The 13,671-nt window shown below is 50.7% G+C and overlaps 1 protein-coding gene across 2 annotated transcripts; it reads left to right on the top strand.

The window, feature by feature from the left end:
* Nucleotides 1-7,112: 7,112 nt before the first annotated feature.
* Nucleotides 7,113-12,619, top strand: LOC106859987 (SLAM family member 7-like). 2 transcript variants are annotated; one of them, XM_014887592.2, is made up of 7 exons: nt 7,113-7,307; nt 8,894-9,187; nt 9,261-9,527; nt 10,334-10,441; nt 11,331-11,377; nt 11,799-11,882; nt 12,009-12,619. In XM_014887592.2, the coding sequence occupies exons 1-7, from the start codon at nt 7,220-7,222 to the stop codon at nt 12,060-12,062; spliced, it is 942 nt and encodes a 313-aa protein (XP_014743078.2). In that variant the 5' UTR covers nt 7,113-7,219; the 3' UTR covers nt 12,063-12,619. The 2 variants fall into 2 exon arrangements, with proteins under 2 accessions (XP_014743078.2, XP_014743080.2); XM_014887594.2 differs by lacking the exon at nt 11,799-11,882.
* The last annotated feature ends 1,052 nt before the right edge of the window (nt 12,620-13,671 follow it).

Raw genomic sequence — 13,671 nt, 5'->3', positions numbered from 1 at the left:
ACCTTTTTCTTCACCTCTATTTTGATGCTTCTGGCAGCTCCACGGTGCTCCTGTGGCCCAGTTGTCAAAAAAACCCTTCCCAATAAATTCTGTTTGAGTTCCAGAGGAGTCCATTCCTTCACCCAATTTGCTGCCTCCTGTCAGAGCTCCTGCAAGGTTCCATTAAATTCGAAATGGAAAACGATTCAGAGAACAATGACAGTTTGTGCCTTTGAAAAAGAGAGGTTTGGCTGCAAAGGTATTGTTCCCAGGGAATAAAGAGAATTCAGGAATGGTTTGGGTTGGGAGGGATCCTAAATCCCACCCAGTGCCACCCCAGGGACCCCTCCCACTGTCCCAGGTGCTCCCAGCCCCAATGTCCAGCCTGGCCTTGGGCACTGCCAGGGATCCAGGGGCAGCCACAGCTGCTCTGGCAATTCCATGCCAGCCCCTGCCCACCCTGCCAGGGAACAATTCCTTCCCCAGATCCCATCTAATCCAAACCTCTTCTCCTATCCTTGCATTCCTTTGTACTTGAAATAAATCTGGGACTGGTTTTGGAAGGAGAAAAGTTTGAGTGAGGAGCTCTCAGAGCTCTCCTCCTCCTCCTGTATCCTTGCCCAGGAGCTGGAGCAGGGATAAAGAGCCTGGAATTGGGAGCTGGGACCTCCCACCCTCCCCCAGCAGTGAAAGGTGTCAGAAAAGGGAATAATTCCAATTTCTCCTGCTGATTTCCACTTTGGATCCGTCACAAAACCTCCCCAGGAGTGTGGGTGGGACGTGGTCACCCCCAGGCTCTGGGAATCTGCAGCTCTTACTGCTGGATTCAGGAATTGTTTGTGGCAGGAAACCTTCCATCCTCTCATCCCACACCCCTGGCAGAGGGAAGATCCTCCAGCCGAGTTCTCTCCATGGATATTCCCTTTTTTCCCTCAGAAACACTGCTGGTTTCCAGCAATCACCCCCCACGCTGGCATTTTGCAAGTCAGGCCCCATAAACCATCCCCAGCGTTTTTGTGGGTTGTGTTCCCTCATCCCTGCTTTTCCTGCCACCACAACTCTTCTTTCTGGGACAATTGCATCCCATTCCTGCCTCCCAGGGAGGGCATCCTTGCCTTTAATCTCCAGGGCATCCCACTGGAAACGTCTCTGCTGCAGGGACACAAAGAGACCAACTCTGCAAAGTGGCTGAAAGGGCTCTTTGTTCTCCCTCTGGCTGGGGCTGCTGTGCCATTTCCAGCCCACTTCAAGTCTCCCTTTTATTTTATTTTTTTTTTCCTTGGACTTCAGTCATTTCAGCCATTCCCAGCTCCTTGAAGGAACTCTTCAGAGTGGAGAAAGTTTTCAGGCTGATTTTCACCCTCCAGTCATTGGCTACAGTGAGCCCTGGCCTGCTGGAGTCTGAAAAACAGAATTCCTCAGAGAAAGATCAAAATGCAGGGTTTGAATTAAAGCTTTTAGAGAAATTAAAGTATATTAAGCCACTCATATATGAAATAGAGATGTAAGTTTAAGTTTTAGATAAGTAAGTAAACAAGTTTAAGTCAGTAAGAATACGTTTTTAAGTGCCTTAAAAAGTAAAAGCCCAGTGTAGAAAACAAATCTTAAAAAAAAGTTTCAGTGAGAGCTCAAAAACATAGTTTTAGACATAAAAATATAGTAAGAATAGTAATTGCATTTTTCAGATAGAACTATAGATAGGCTATAAGCGCAGATTATACATAAACTTTCATATTAAAAAACTACAATTCTAATACTGTCAGGAAAATTAATCCACAAACACCAGAGGTTTATGTCCAAAAAGGACACAGAGGAGTCCTTTTTGCTTTATTCAAATAAAGGGAGAGGCCATGGGGCATTCCCCTGGGGTCTCTCCAATTTTTGGAGGATGCAACCTCCTGTTTATCCCAATTTCCCTCCCTCTCTCCCCATTGGCTGAGGTACTTGAGAGGCACAGACTTTCCAAACCCCTGATACCTGAGATTCCCCTCTAATGTACAACCCTCCCTTTGCATTTTTAATTCTTATAGAATTCATGGTTTCTTCCCATTGCTTCTTTCATCTTTCAATATCCAATTTCATTGATCAGCAAACCTACAGTTTGTTTGTAAAGGCAAATATCTTTTATTCCATTTATCAATCACTGGAATCCATCCCATTGTTTCTTTTATCTCTCAGTGCTGGTTTTATCCCCCAGCAGACCCACAGCTGGTTTGTAAAGACAAATCCATCATTCCTCTCAATAGGTTTAGAAGAAATGCTTCAGATTTGTGTTTTTTAGCTCATTGGGTAATTTGTAAATAAGAATCCGTGTATTGGAGCGAGAGCTCTCTCACTCTCTCTCTTCTTCCACCATCATCGTCATCACTAGCACCACATGAAGAAAAGGAAGAAGAGGAAGAAGGGGAAGAAAAGAAGAAAAGAAAGACCAGGGAGCACCTGCCTCTCGAGACTCTGCACCAGGCCACAGCCTCTGCCTCTGCTCAGGACCCTGTGCTAGAAATCAATTAGCCAAGAAAGTGGAGCCTAATGAGGAGCTGGGGCTGCAGGGAGCACTGGCAGAAAATGATTCTCATTCCCGGGATCTCAGGGCTCTGTCCTGCTTTTCCAGGATCAAGGAGCACCTGTTGTGAGCAAGGAGATCGAGGAGGACCTGCAGCACCTCGAGCCTTGCACCAGGAGCTAATCTAAGTCTAAAGTCTAATCGGGACTTCACTTCTATTTGGGACTCTGTGCTGAAAGCTTTTAGTGTGGGCTTGGACACTTGGGACTCTTGGCCTTTTGAGACTGATGTGCCTTTTACAACAAACAACTTCATAGCAACTAACTCAGCAGCTTTATAGCAACTAACTGCTCAGCCCTTTTGAAGAGATGTCATTCCCAGCACTGGCCCAGCCGTGCTGATTTTTCATCCTCTTGGATCCCTGGCAGAGCTGCAGGACACGGGGTGAGTTCCAGAGGTGTGTCAGACTCCTAAGAGGTGTCAATAACCCAGATTTTGCTGCTCTCTCCCCTCTGTTCGGGTCCCTCAGCAGTGACTGGTGAAGGACTCCCAGGTCAGGATTAAAACCCATCAATAATTGTTGTTCTTTCCTCCTTTCCCTTTGTGTTCCATGGATTTATGGAATTAGGGCTGGGAAGAAGAGGAGCCCTGGGTGTCCTGTTGCACAACGTTCTGATGAATCCACGGGGAATTCTGTGCCAAAATCCTGTGAAATGAGCTCGGGGGGTGAGCTGAGCTCTCGAAGAGCTGGGGAGGGGATGGCACCTGGGGATTGTGCCAAGGCCTCTGCCAGGCCAAATTATCCAATATTTTCAGCAATGATCTGCAGGCAAATCACTGCTGATAACACCAGGACTGGCAGAGCAATCAACAACAAGGAAGATGCTGCAGTCAGAGCAACCTGATGCCCTAAATAATTCAGATTAATTCAAATGAGGTGGAATTGGAATCAAAATAAACTCAAGGTCACTTGTTGAGGAGAAAACAAATGAGGGCCAGGCTTGGGAAATACAAAATTATTTGTGGGAGCACAACAGGGCAGTGAGTCTGGGATGGGAGAGCTGAGCAGGAGCCCCATGGAAAATGGGGCTGAATATTAAATATGAAATATTAAAAGGGAATTATGGGGTGGCGAGTTGGGAACTGACTTTGCACGGGTCAGGGGCTGGCAGAAAGTCCTCGAATTTGGAACTGGCATTTTGGAAAGGTGGTAAAACATCTGAGGGGGCAGCGGGAGCCCTGCCAAGGCTGTCAGGAGCAGCAGAGCTCCCTGGTTTTAGCTCATCCCAGGAAGATCAAGGGATAACTCAATTATTCCACCTAAAAACCACACCAGGGGAAAATAACGAGGTCTAAGGGGCTCTTAAATCATGCAGGGATGGACTGAATGCAGAGCATATATAATAACATACAGAATAACATAATGACATTTCTATATTTATATTTACATATTTATTTATATATTATATAAATGTTATCTATAATATAAAATATATTATATATTATATTATATTATATTTATTCTATCTATTCTATTCATGTTCTATTATTTATATTACATACACATATATCTACCTATATCTATATCTATCTATAAAACATATATATAATAACATAAAAACAGAGCAGCCCCATCCTGGCCCTGAGCAGCCACATCCTCTGGTTTTATCTGAGGTTTTGATTCAGGAATGATCCCTGATCAAACCCTGATTTTAACAGAGCCAAAATGGGGAAGAGGGATGGAATAAAAGCAGGAAAAAAAGGAGCCTTGTCCCTGTGTCCTGTTGGGTTTGGGTCCTGGCCAGGCTGTTGGTTCAGCTCCAAGGTCACACCTTGAGGAATGCAGGGAAATTCAGCTTTCACTGGCTGCTGGTGAAATGTTCCTGCTGCTGTGTGATCTAAACCCCTGTTCCCGTGTGAGCTGTGTGTCCCGGCTGGGGATGGAGCGGGTGGGGAAAAGGGAGACTCCAGCCTGGCTGGGGATGGGGACTCTCCATAGAATTTATGGAATCCTCAGGGTTTCATATTTAAAGGATTGGGATTTATGGGATTAGATGGGAAAGGGGCTCTGAGGAAACTTAGGGACAGAGTTTGCACAGGTGTGAGGGCTGTGCTCAGGAATTCCAGGAAGAAACCCGGATTTGGGATTTTGGGATTCCAGTCTGATCTGCATCTCTGGGGTACCCTTGGAGGGGGTTCCTGGCCCACATCCCCCTGCTCCAGGCTGGGAGCACCAGCAGGGCCGGGACTGTGCTGCCCCCGCAGATCCTGGGGAATCCCAGCCTGGAATGACTCTGCAGCTTTCCTTGGATCTGCACTCTCCCTGTCCCCATGGCCACAGGAGCTCCAAATCCATGGGATGTGCCTGGAGCTGGGCTGGGGACTGGGAAAGGCACTGGGATTAGCCTGCAGGACCCCAGGGGAGCCTGGACAAAGGACTAGAAAATCCTGTGTCCTCTTGTCCTGGGTGGCAATGCAGGATGTGACCAGGGCTGTGGATTCCACCCCCAGCTGTTCACCCAGCTGTTGCAGTGTTCTTTATCTTGCCCACAGCCCATCCTCCCTCCAGGAGATCTCTCCTGTTCATGGCCATGCAGTCCCAGGGCAGGGCTGATCAAATTCCATCATCCCATTGGGAGATGCTCCAGCCAGGGCAGGAGCCGAGCATTTCCTACCCAGATCAAAGGGGAGATTTGGAACAGCAGAGCAGCCTTTTCCCACTGCATCCCAGAGGAAAACCAGAGCCTTGCACATCATCCCTGCAGCTTTGGAGGAAAACTGCACCTTGTGCAGGAGCCCTGCTCCAGCAGAACCACATCTGTCCCTGCAGGAGGATGCAGCCACCATGGAATGGGACTGCACCAACCCTGACTGACTGACGGGAAGTCAGGTTGTATTATCACTCTTTCAGTGGTTTTCTTTTGTCCTGTTGCATGTATTTTATTTTTTCTCTTTTTTTTTTTTTTTCTATTGAACTGTATTTCTAACTTGGAGTCTCTCACTGGTTTTACTTTCAAACCAGTACATGGGGGAAGAGAAGCCAAAGGTTTTTCCTGGGGAAGGACAGGTCAGGCTCATCCTTGTGGCTCTAAATTGGTGGAAAAAACCCCAAATTCCATCAGGGAGGAGCCCTGGAAGTGTCCAGGGAGGTTTGGAGGTGTCCAAGGTGGGAACTGGCCACAGGTCAGACTCCGTGACCTCGGAGCTCTTTCCCAACCCCATAAATTCTGGGATTCTTTGGATCCCGGAGGAGGCAGGAAAAAAATTATCAAACCCCCCCGTCCCCGGGAGGTGTCACCTGCAGCTGTCACCACGTCCTGGTGTGGCAATTTTGGAGGCGTTTCTGAAGCTTCTGCAGTTCCTGGAAATTCACCCCAACCTTGTGCAGCCCCTCCAGAGGTGGAGGTGACACCTCAAAAACCCACGGGGTTTCGAAATAACAGACACCCCAAAAATCCCACCTTGTGCCCGCAAGTGCTGTTCCTTGGAATTCCCAAATTCCTGCATCGCTCTCCATCCCCTCCTCACCTCAGCTCGCAGCCAACCCCCAGCACCAGCTCCTTCCTTCTCCTTCTCCTTCTCCTCCTCCTCCTCCTCCTCCTCCTCCTCCTCCTGTCCCCCCCAGGCCACCCCTCTTTTGGAGGGGACATGCGGGGTGGGTGGCACTGCTCAGCTCCAAAACTCGCAGGGAATCAACATTAATTAGTTTTAATTCATTTTAATTGCCCCAGGAGAGCGTGGTTTTTTGGGGGAAGTTTCGGTTTTCATTTTGCAGTGAGCACTGGTGACACTTGTCTATGATGGTTTCAGAGACACCAGCAGCTGCAGGGCCGGGAGGTTTGGGGAGGAATATCCAACCCCAAAATGCCCTTTGCAACCCCAAAATCCCTGCTCCCAAATCTTCCTGCTTCCAGCCCCAAAATTCCCATTCCAGGCCCAAAATCTTCCTCCTTCCAGACCCCAAATCCTCCTCATTCCAGCCCCAAATTCCCTTTCCATCCCCCAAATCCCCATTCCATCTCCCAAATCCCCTTTCCAGCCCCAAAATCTTGTCCTTACTGTCCCTCCCAACCCAAACCAGTCTGCACCAGCAGCTCCCAGTTCCTCACTGGGACAGTGAAACCAAAGTTTTTTTAGAATTTTTGCTCCATCTGTCCCATCTCACTTCCCCCTGACACCAAAATTTCACCACAAGGCGTCCACATGTGACTTTCCCGGAATAACCCGGATTGGGGGAAGGGCTGCTTTCCCCAAATTGTCACTGTCCCATGTCCATGGGTGGCTTTGGGGGCGACTGGAGCAGCTCCTCCATGGCCGAGGCTGAGGAAATGAATGGAGGCTGGAATGGAGGCTGGAATCCAGGCTGGTCCCCACGGAGCACCTGAGTTATTTGTCACACGTGGCCACCATGACACTCTTGGCACAGCTGCCACGTCCACCTTTCCTTGGAGACAGAACTGGGTTTATTTTTGGAACATCCCGAATATCCTCACCTTTCCTTAGAAGCTGAGTTGTTTTTTTCTGCAGCACCTCAACTTTTCCTACCTTTCCTTAGAACAGGAATTGCAGTTGTTTTTTTAAAAATAAACTCCTCAAGTTCCCCTTTAAGAGTTTACCACAAACTTGAATATTTTGGTTTGTGACAGACCAACCACAAGCTTTTCTCTCCACCCATGACAAAGCCATGCACAGGCGCTCTTGTCCCTCCTCTCTGCTGCCATTGCTTTCTGGTGCTCAATGCCTCAGATCGTCCCCGTGCCCCAAATGCCCATGGACAAATTTTGGATCCCGTTTCTCTCCACACTCGTGCTCCTCCACCAAACCAGTAAGTGCCAGGTGCTCCTTTTCCCTTGGGGAGGAAATTTTGGGGTGTTTTGGGTGGTTTTAGGGTTGTTTTCAGAGCAGCTCCATGGGGTGGATTTGTGCCAAATATTTGGCAGCCAGGGTGAAAGATGCTGCTGTGGAAACCTGGTGATGGAGGGCTGGTGTCCACCTCTGGTCCACCAGGGGTTATTCCATGGATTCACCATCACTGGAGGTGACCAAGGCCAGGATGGAGCAGCCTGGGACACTGGAATGTTCCATGGGGTGGAACAGGATCATTTCAAGCTCCCTCCCAACCCAAACCTTCCCAGAATTCCAGGATTCTCCTGCACCTGGCCAGGAGCTCCCTATCCTGCTCAGGTCACTGAGCTTGGATTTGGGAGCTCAGAGTGAACTTTTCCAGCCTTTCCAAAACATCTCAAATTCCTTATTGCTTTTCCTCCCTTTAATTTCACCTCCAGGCTCTGCCCTTGTGCCCTCTGCACACTCCAGGTGCTCCTTGTGCCTTGGCAAGGAGCCCACGGGGGGTCTGGGATGGTTTTAGGGACCCCCCAGGAAGGTGGGGACGTGTGGGCCACAGTGATGGAGGACTGGGCAACCTCCCAGGGATGGGGCAACCAAGGGGGGATAAAGATGCTCCAGCCTCTCCCCTGGCTTGGGAACCTCTGCAAGGGAAGGATGAGCTCCATCTGAGGTCCAACATCTGGTCCAGATGTTCTCCGCACATCCTGCTCCACTCCTGCTCCTCTCTACATTGCCTCTCAAATTTTGGAGGTCTTGGGGTGTTTTTTGAGCAGAAAAGAGGGAAATTGAGCAAGGTCTGGTGCAGCTCTTCCATGCAGCCTCTGGGAGGGGTCTTATCACACAAACCAATCTGTGGCATTTTTAACCAGCAAATTTCCTGCAAGTTAATCTTCACCGCACCGTTTTTACTTTCTCGTGTTCAGAGGAATTCTGTTGTCAGTGTCCCAGAGGTGGCTGAAGTTGAGAGAGCCAGAAATTCTGAGCCCAGCTTCAGGGCTGAGCCAGAATCAGTTCCGTGTTCAAAAAAATGGAAAGAAAAATTCTGTATCCAGTCTAGACTGGGAACAAAAACATACTAAATCAGTTTTTTTTTTTCTTTTTTCAAAACGGGAAATTGCAAAAATGATGAAAACAACTCCTTCCTCCTTGAATTTGTGACCCAAGGTCACTGGAGGGGAGGGAGGGATCCAGAGGGATCTTGGACCTTGTCCTGGGCTGAATCCAAAGGAGTGTGGGAGGATTCTCATCTCGGGTCTTGTGGGATCCCACCTGGAATGGGAGATCCCACCTGGAATGGGGACATCCCACCTGGAATGGGGACATCCCACCCTTCCAGGAGTCCTCTGCCTTCAAACAGCCCCAGCCCTGATGGGCTTCGTTCTCTGGGTTCAGCATCTTCATCCTGCCTTGATCCCACCTTCATCCCACCTTCATCCCAGGTTTTCATCCCATCTTCATCCCCCCTCCAACTCACTGTCATGCCTCTTCCATCCCACCTCCATCTCTCCATCCCACCTCCATCTCACCCTCACCCCACGTTCTCTCCTCACTTTCTCTCCCCAGCGAGCGCCAGTGACCCCAAGGATCTGATCAGAGCCGTGGGTGGGTCCGTGACCTTCCGCACCCACGACATGACAGGTGAAAATGCATTCTGGAGATTTGGGAATGATCCCATAGTGGTTGCGTCATTTGAGGATCCTCCTCAAGCCTTATTTTCAACTAACAAATTCACAAAGCGTTTTGCTGTCTCTGAGAAGGGCCGTGCACTCAGCGTCTCCCACCTGACACTGCAGGATTCAGGGATCTACTTTGCGACAATTGGGGGAAAAACATTTACCTTCACCCTCCATGTGTACAGTAGGTGCTTTCAGTGTTTTTTTGGTGTTTTTTACACAAAAAAATTCGATTTCTGACAGCCTTGTACCTCCAGATAAGCTGGCAGAGCCCACAGTGACCTGCGAGGCCCAGAACTGCTCAGGTGGGAGTTGCCACTTCTTCCTGCGCTGCTCCACCTCTGGCACCGGCCTGGGGCAGGTGTCCTACACCTGGAGAGTGGGAGATCGGCCCTGGGACGAGGGCTCCACGGTGCTGTGGGTGAATAAATTCTCATCTTCGGAGGAGCCGCTGACGTGCACGGCACAGAACCCCGTCAGCAGCAGGAAAGTCACTGTCACCACCCCCAACGTGCTCTGCACAGGTGAGAGCCTGGGAAAGGTGGGAATTTGGGATGGCAATGTTGAGGCTGGGATGAGCTGATCCCACTTCCCATGAGAGCCAGGAAAAGGCATGAATTTTGGGTCGGAATTTGGGGTTGGGATGGGCTGATCTTGCTCCCCTGAGAGCCAGGAAAAGTTGGGAATTTGGGGGCTGGGCTGGGCTGATCCCCCTCTCCAGGGCTCTGGCTTTGCCCGGGATGCAGCAGGAGCTCTGACCCCTGTCCCTGCTCTCTTCCCTCTCCAGAAACCTCCACACACCCTCCCAGCCCCCATGAGCTGCAACATCCAGCCGTGCTCCCGAGTGTCCCCAAGTGTCCCCAAGTGCCCGGGGCAGCTTTTCCATGTCCAGACAGGAAGGGAGGCTGAGCCCAGCACCCTTCAGCTCCTCCCAAAATCCCTTCCCAGGGAATGTTCAGGCTCTTCCAGAGCTCCCAGGGACAGGACAAGGAGTGGTGGCCACAAGCCCTACCCCAAATCCCATGGCCACCCCCGGCTTCCCCCTCTGGAGCCATCCCAAAGCCACCTGGCTGTGTCCCCGTGTCCCCTGCTCTGGGTCACCCCGTCCTGGGAGATCTCCAGAATTCCTTCCCAACCCAACAACTGTGGGATTTGGGGATTTTGTGATTTTGGGAATTTTGGGGATTTTGGGATTCTCCCGTCATTGATTCCTCCAAGCCAATGAGTTCTGAAATGAAGGATCAGGGAGGGATTCGAGGCCAAATTCCCCATGCCAGGAAAAGCCAGGATTATTTTGGGATGTTGCCAGTGGATCTCCTCCCTTTTCCAGGAGCCCTCTCCAGCAGCAGGTTCATGATCATGCTCATAGCCGGGGTTGGAGTCAAGGTGCTTTTATCTGCTCTCCTGGTTCTCCTCCTGCACTTCTGCAAATCCAGAGGTGAGCGTGGAAAACCATCCCTGGAGCCCCGGGAAGGAGCTGGGAGCTGGGAGGGGGCGCAGAGCCAGGATGGGGTGGATTTGTGGTGAATTTGGGGCAGATTTGGGGTGGATTTGGAGCAGATCTGGGGTGGATTTGAGGTGAATTTGGGTTTCTCCTAATTCTTTGCATCTCCCCCAGCCTGTAGGAAATTCTGTCCCTCCAAATCCAAGCCTACCGACACAGGTGGGATTTTGGGGCAGTTCCCTGCTCTTTTTCCTGGTGGGAATAGCCACCAGGAAAGGTGGAAAACTTCATCCCAGACCCCCAAGAGGGAACTGGGAGTGCAGCCGTGGCATTGTGGAAAAAAAAGAGGGAATTTGGGGAAAAATAAAAGCTGGAAAGAGACATTTGGAGGGAATTCAACTCGGTGATTTAGGGTTAATCCAGCCCAGAATTCCAGAATCCCCAAGGTTGGAAAATCCCTCCAGGACTGCTGAGCCCAAGCTATGCCCAATCCCCACCCAGACCAACATCCAGGAATTCCACTGGGAAATTCAGACCCACAAATGGGATTTTAAAGGATTTAAATCCCCCTCTCCCCAGTCTGTTGCATGGGAAGTGAGGGGATCACCCGAAGGAGAAATAAATGGATTTTGGCTTCCAAAAGCAGCCATGAATTGGGATCTAAATAAATAAAAAAAACCACCCGGATTTTCCCTGTCCTTGGTGCTGTAAGTTCATCCTGATCCCACAGAGCCCAGGGAGGGTGGGATGAGGAGCAATTCCCACTCCAGCAGCTCCGATGGGTTTGGTTTTACCCAATCCTGAACTCCTGAGGTTGGGATTCCCTCCAGGGGAATTTTCTGCATCCCAAATTCCCAAATTTCTGCTTTCCCCCCCATTTCAGAGGCCACATCCACGACCCTGTACACCAAGGTGGGCCCTTCCCAGCAGGTGAGTACAGGGATCCGTGTCCTCTCCGGGGTCTCTCTGGGGTTGGGGACACCCCGGGGACACTGTGGGGACACCGTGGGGACAGCTGGACAATCCCTGGCTTCATTTGGGAATACCAAGGGGGATGTGCCACAGCTGGAGGTGGCCCAAGGGCGCCTGAACTGCCCCAAAACTCCATGCCCAGCCCCAAAAACTCCCAAAGGGAGGAACCGGAGGAAAAATGAGATTTTAGGGGTTGGGAGGGAGCTTAAAATCATCCATTCCATGGGCAGGGATCATTCCCACATCCCAGGATGCTCCAGCCTCACCTTGGCATGGGGCAACACTTCCAGACGTGGATCTTTGAGGGATCTCTGGATTTGGGATCTTTTTTTCCCACCACTGAGCCTTAAAACATATTAAAGATCCCTTTTCCCCCCAGTACGTCTCTAACGGAATTAAAGCCAAACCCTTGGGTGGGAATTGCTCCAAAACCATTTATTCTCTGGTCAAGCATCCAGACCAGGTGAGCTGGGATGGGGGATGGAACCCCTGGAGTTGAGATCCTTAAAACAAACCCCCAGATCTCCCTGCGAGGGTGGGATCAGCTCCCACGATCCCAAACCAAGCCCGTGTCCCTTTGATGTTGCAGGTGGATGGTGGGACAGCAGAAAATGCCCCCATGACTCGCCTGGAGCTGGTCTAGAAGGACTTGGAACTGGTTTAAAGGACGTTTGTCCTGGGTGGCAATACACGATGTGACCAGGGCTGTGTATTCCACCCCCAGCTGTTCACCCAGCTGTTGCAGTGTTCTTTATCTTCCCCACAGCCCATCCTCCCTCCAGGAGATCTCTCCTGTTCATGGCCATGCAGTCCCAGGGCAGGGCTGATCAAATTCCATCATCCCATTGGGAGATGCTCCAGCCAGGGCAGGAGCCGAGCATTTCCTACCCAGATCAAAGGGGAGATTTGGAACAGCAGAGCAGCCTTTTCCCACTGCATCCCAGAGGAAAACCAGAGCCTTGCACATCATCCCTGCAGCTTTGGAGGAAAACTGCACCTTGTGCAGGAGCCCTGCTCCAGCAGAACCACATCTGTCACTGCAGGAGGATGCAGCCACCATGGAATGGGACTGCACCAACCCTGCCTGACTGACGGGGGCACCTTGGATTCTCCCTCTGCCCCTGCTCTGGGTTTGCTCTCTGCAATACTGCATTGCTATTGTCATTTTCCTAGTAAAGAACTGTTATTCCTATTCCCATATCTTTGCCTGAGAGCCCCTGAATTTCAAGTTAAAATAATTTGGAGGGAGGGGGTTTACATTCTCCATTTAAAAAAGAGGGTCCTGCCTTTCTTAGCAAACACCTGTCTTTCAAATCAGGACACCTTTCCAGAGGCTCCCAAGGGTGGCAGGGATGCAGCTCCCAGGAGTTTCTGGTGGGATTTAGTCCTTGAGCAAATCATGGAAGCAGAGAATTTAATGTTGAAAAACCCTCAGAGATCATGGATCCAACCATTCCCAGCACTGCCAAGGCCACCACTGGATGTCCCTAAGTGCCACCTCCAGGTGGATTTGAAGTCCCTGCAGGGAGAGAATCCACCTGCTGAGCCCTGGGCTCTCCTCTCCTGCCCCCAGGAGTTCATTGCTCTCCTTTTGTGAATCAGGGATGAGGAGCAGGGAATGGCCACCCTGTGCAGGAACTGCAGCCCTTTCCCCAAGAGAGAGTTGAGGTGCTGGAGGAGAGGATCAGGGATGGTCAAATGTCACACGTGGAGGGGTGGCAATTGTCCCTCTTCTGCTGGGTTTGACAAAGTTCAGCTTTGTTACACCAAAAAAAATCAGCAACCTCCAGAGCTGTTCTGTGGGGTCTGAGCAGGATCAGGAACAACAAGAACCCCACAGGACTCACAGGAAGAGGGTTTGACACCTCAGTCAGAGGAACCTCACTGCCCTGTAGGGTCTGAGTGGGATCAAGAACAACCAGCACCCCACAGGACTCACAGGGAGGCTCTGACTCCTCAGTCAGAGGAGCTGTGCCCTCCCCAGCCCCAAAAACCCTCCCCAGGTTCAAACCTGGCCACAGAGTCTCGGTGCCAGCAGGGATTTGAAATCCAGCCCCAAGCAGGGAAAAAGCCCCTCTAGAACTCTGCCCCACCCCAAAATCCGGGGCTTGGGCACGGCTGAGTGAAAACATCAGGGCTGGCTGTGCAGAGCTACCCACAGAGTGCCCCCAGGCATCCCCAAACACTCCAGAAACCCTGGAATGGGAGGCCTGGATCCAGGGAAAGAGCAGAGTCCCAGCAGCTGGTTAGGA

Source organism: Sturnus vulgaris, chromosome 24, assembly GCF_052056855.1.
Source record: "Sturnus vulgaris isolate bStuVul1 chromosome 24, bStuVul1.hap1, whole genome shotgun sequence".
NCBI lineage: Eukaryota > Metazoa > Chordata > Aves > Passeriformes > Sturnidae > Sturnus > Sturnus vulgaris.
Note: the sequence above shows the minus strand (reverse complement) of the source record. Positions and strands in the feature narration are given on the sequence as shown.

Coding starts and splice junctions, on each gene's coding strand:
- LOC106859987 (XM_014887592.2), top strand. CDS start 7,220: ATGCCTCAGATCGTCCCCGTGCCCCAAATGCCCATGGACAAATTTTGG. Junction 7,308..8,893: donor CGTGCTCCTCCACCAAACCA/GTAAGTGCCAGG, acceptor TTCTCTCCCCAG/CGAGCGCCAGTGACCCCAAG. Junction 9,528..10,333: donor CCCCAACGTGCTCTGCACAG/GTGAGAGCCTGG, acceptor TCCCTTTTCCAG/GAGCCCTCTCCAGCAGCAGG.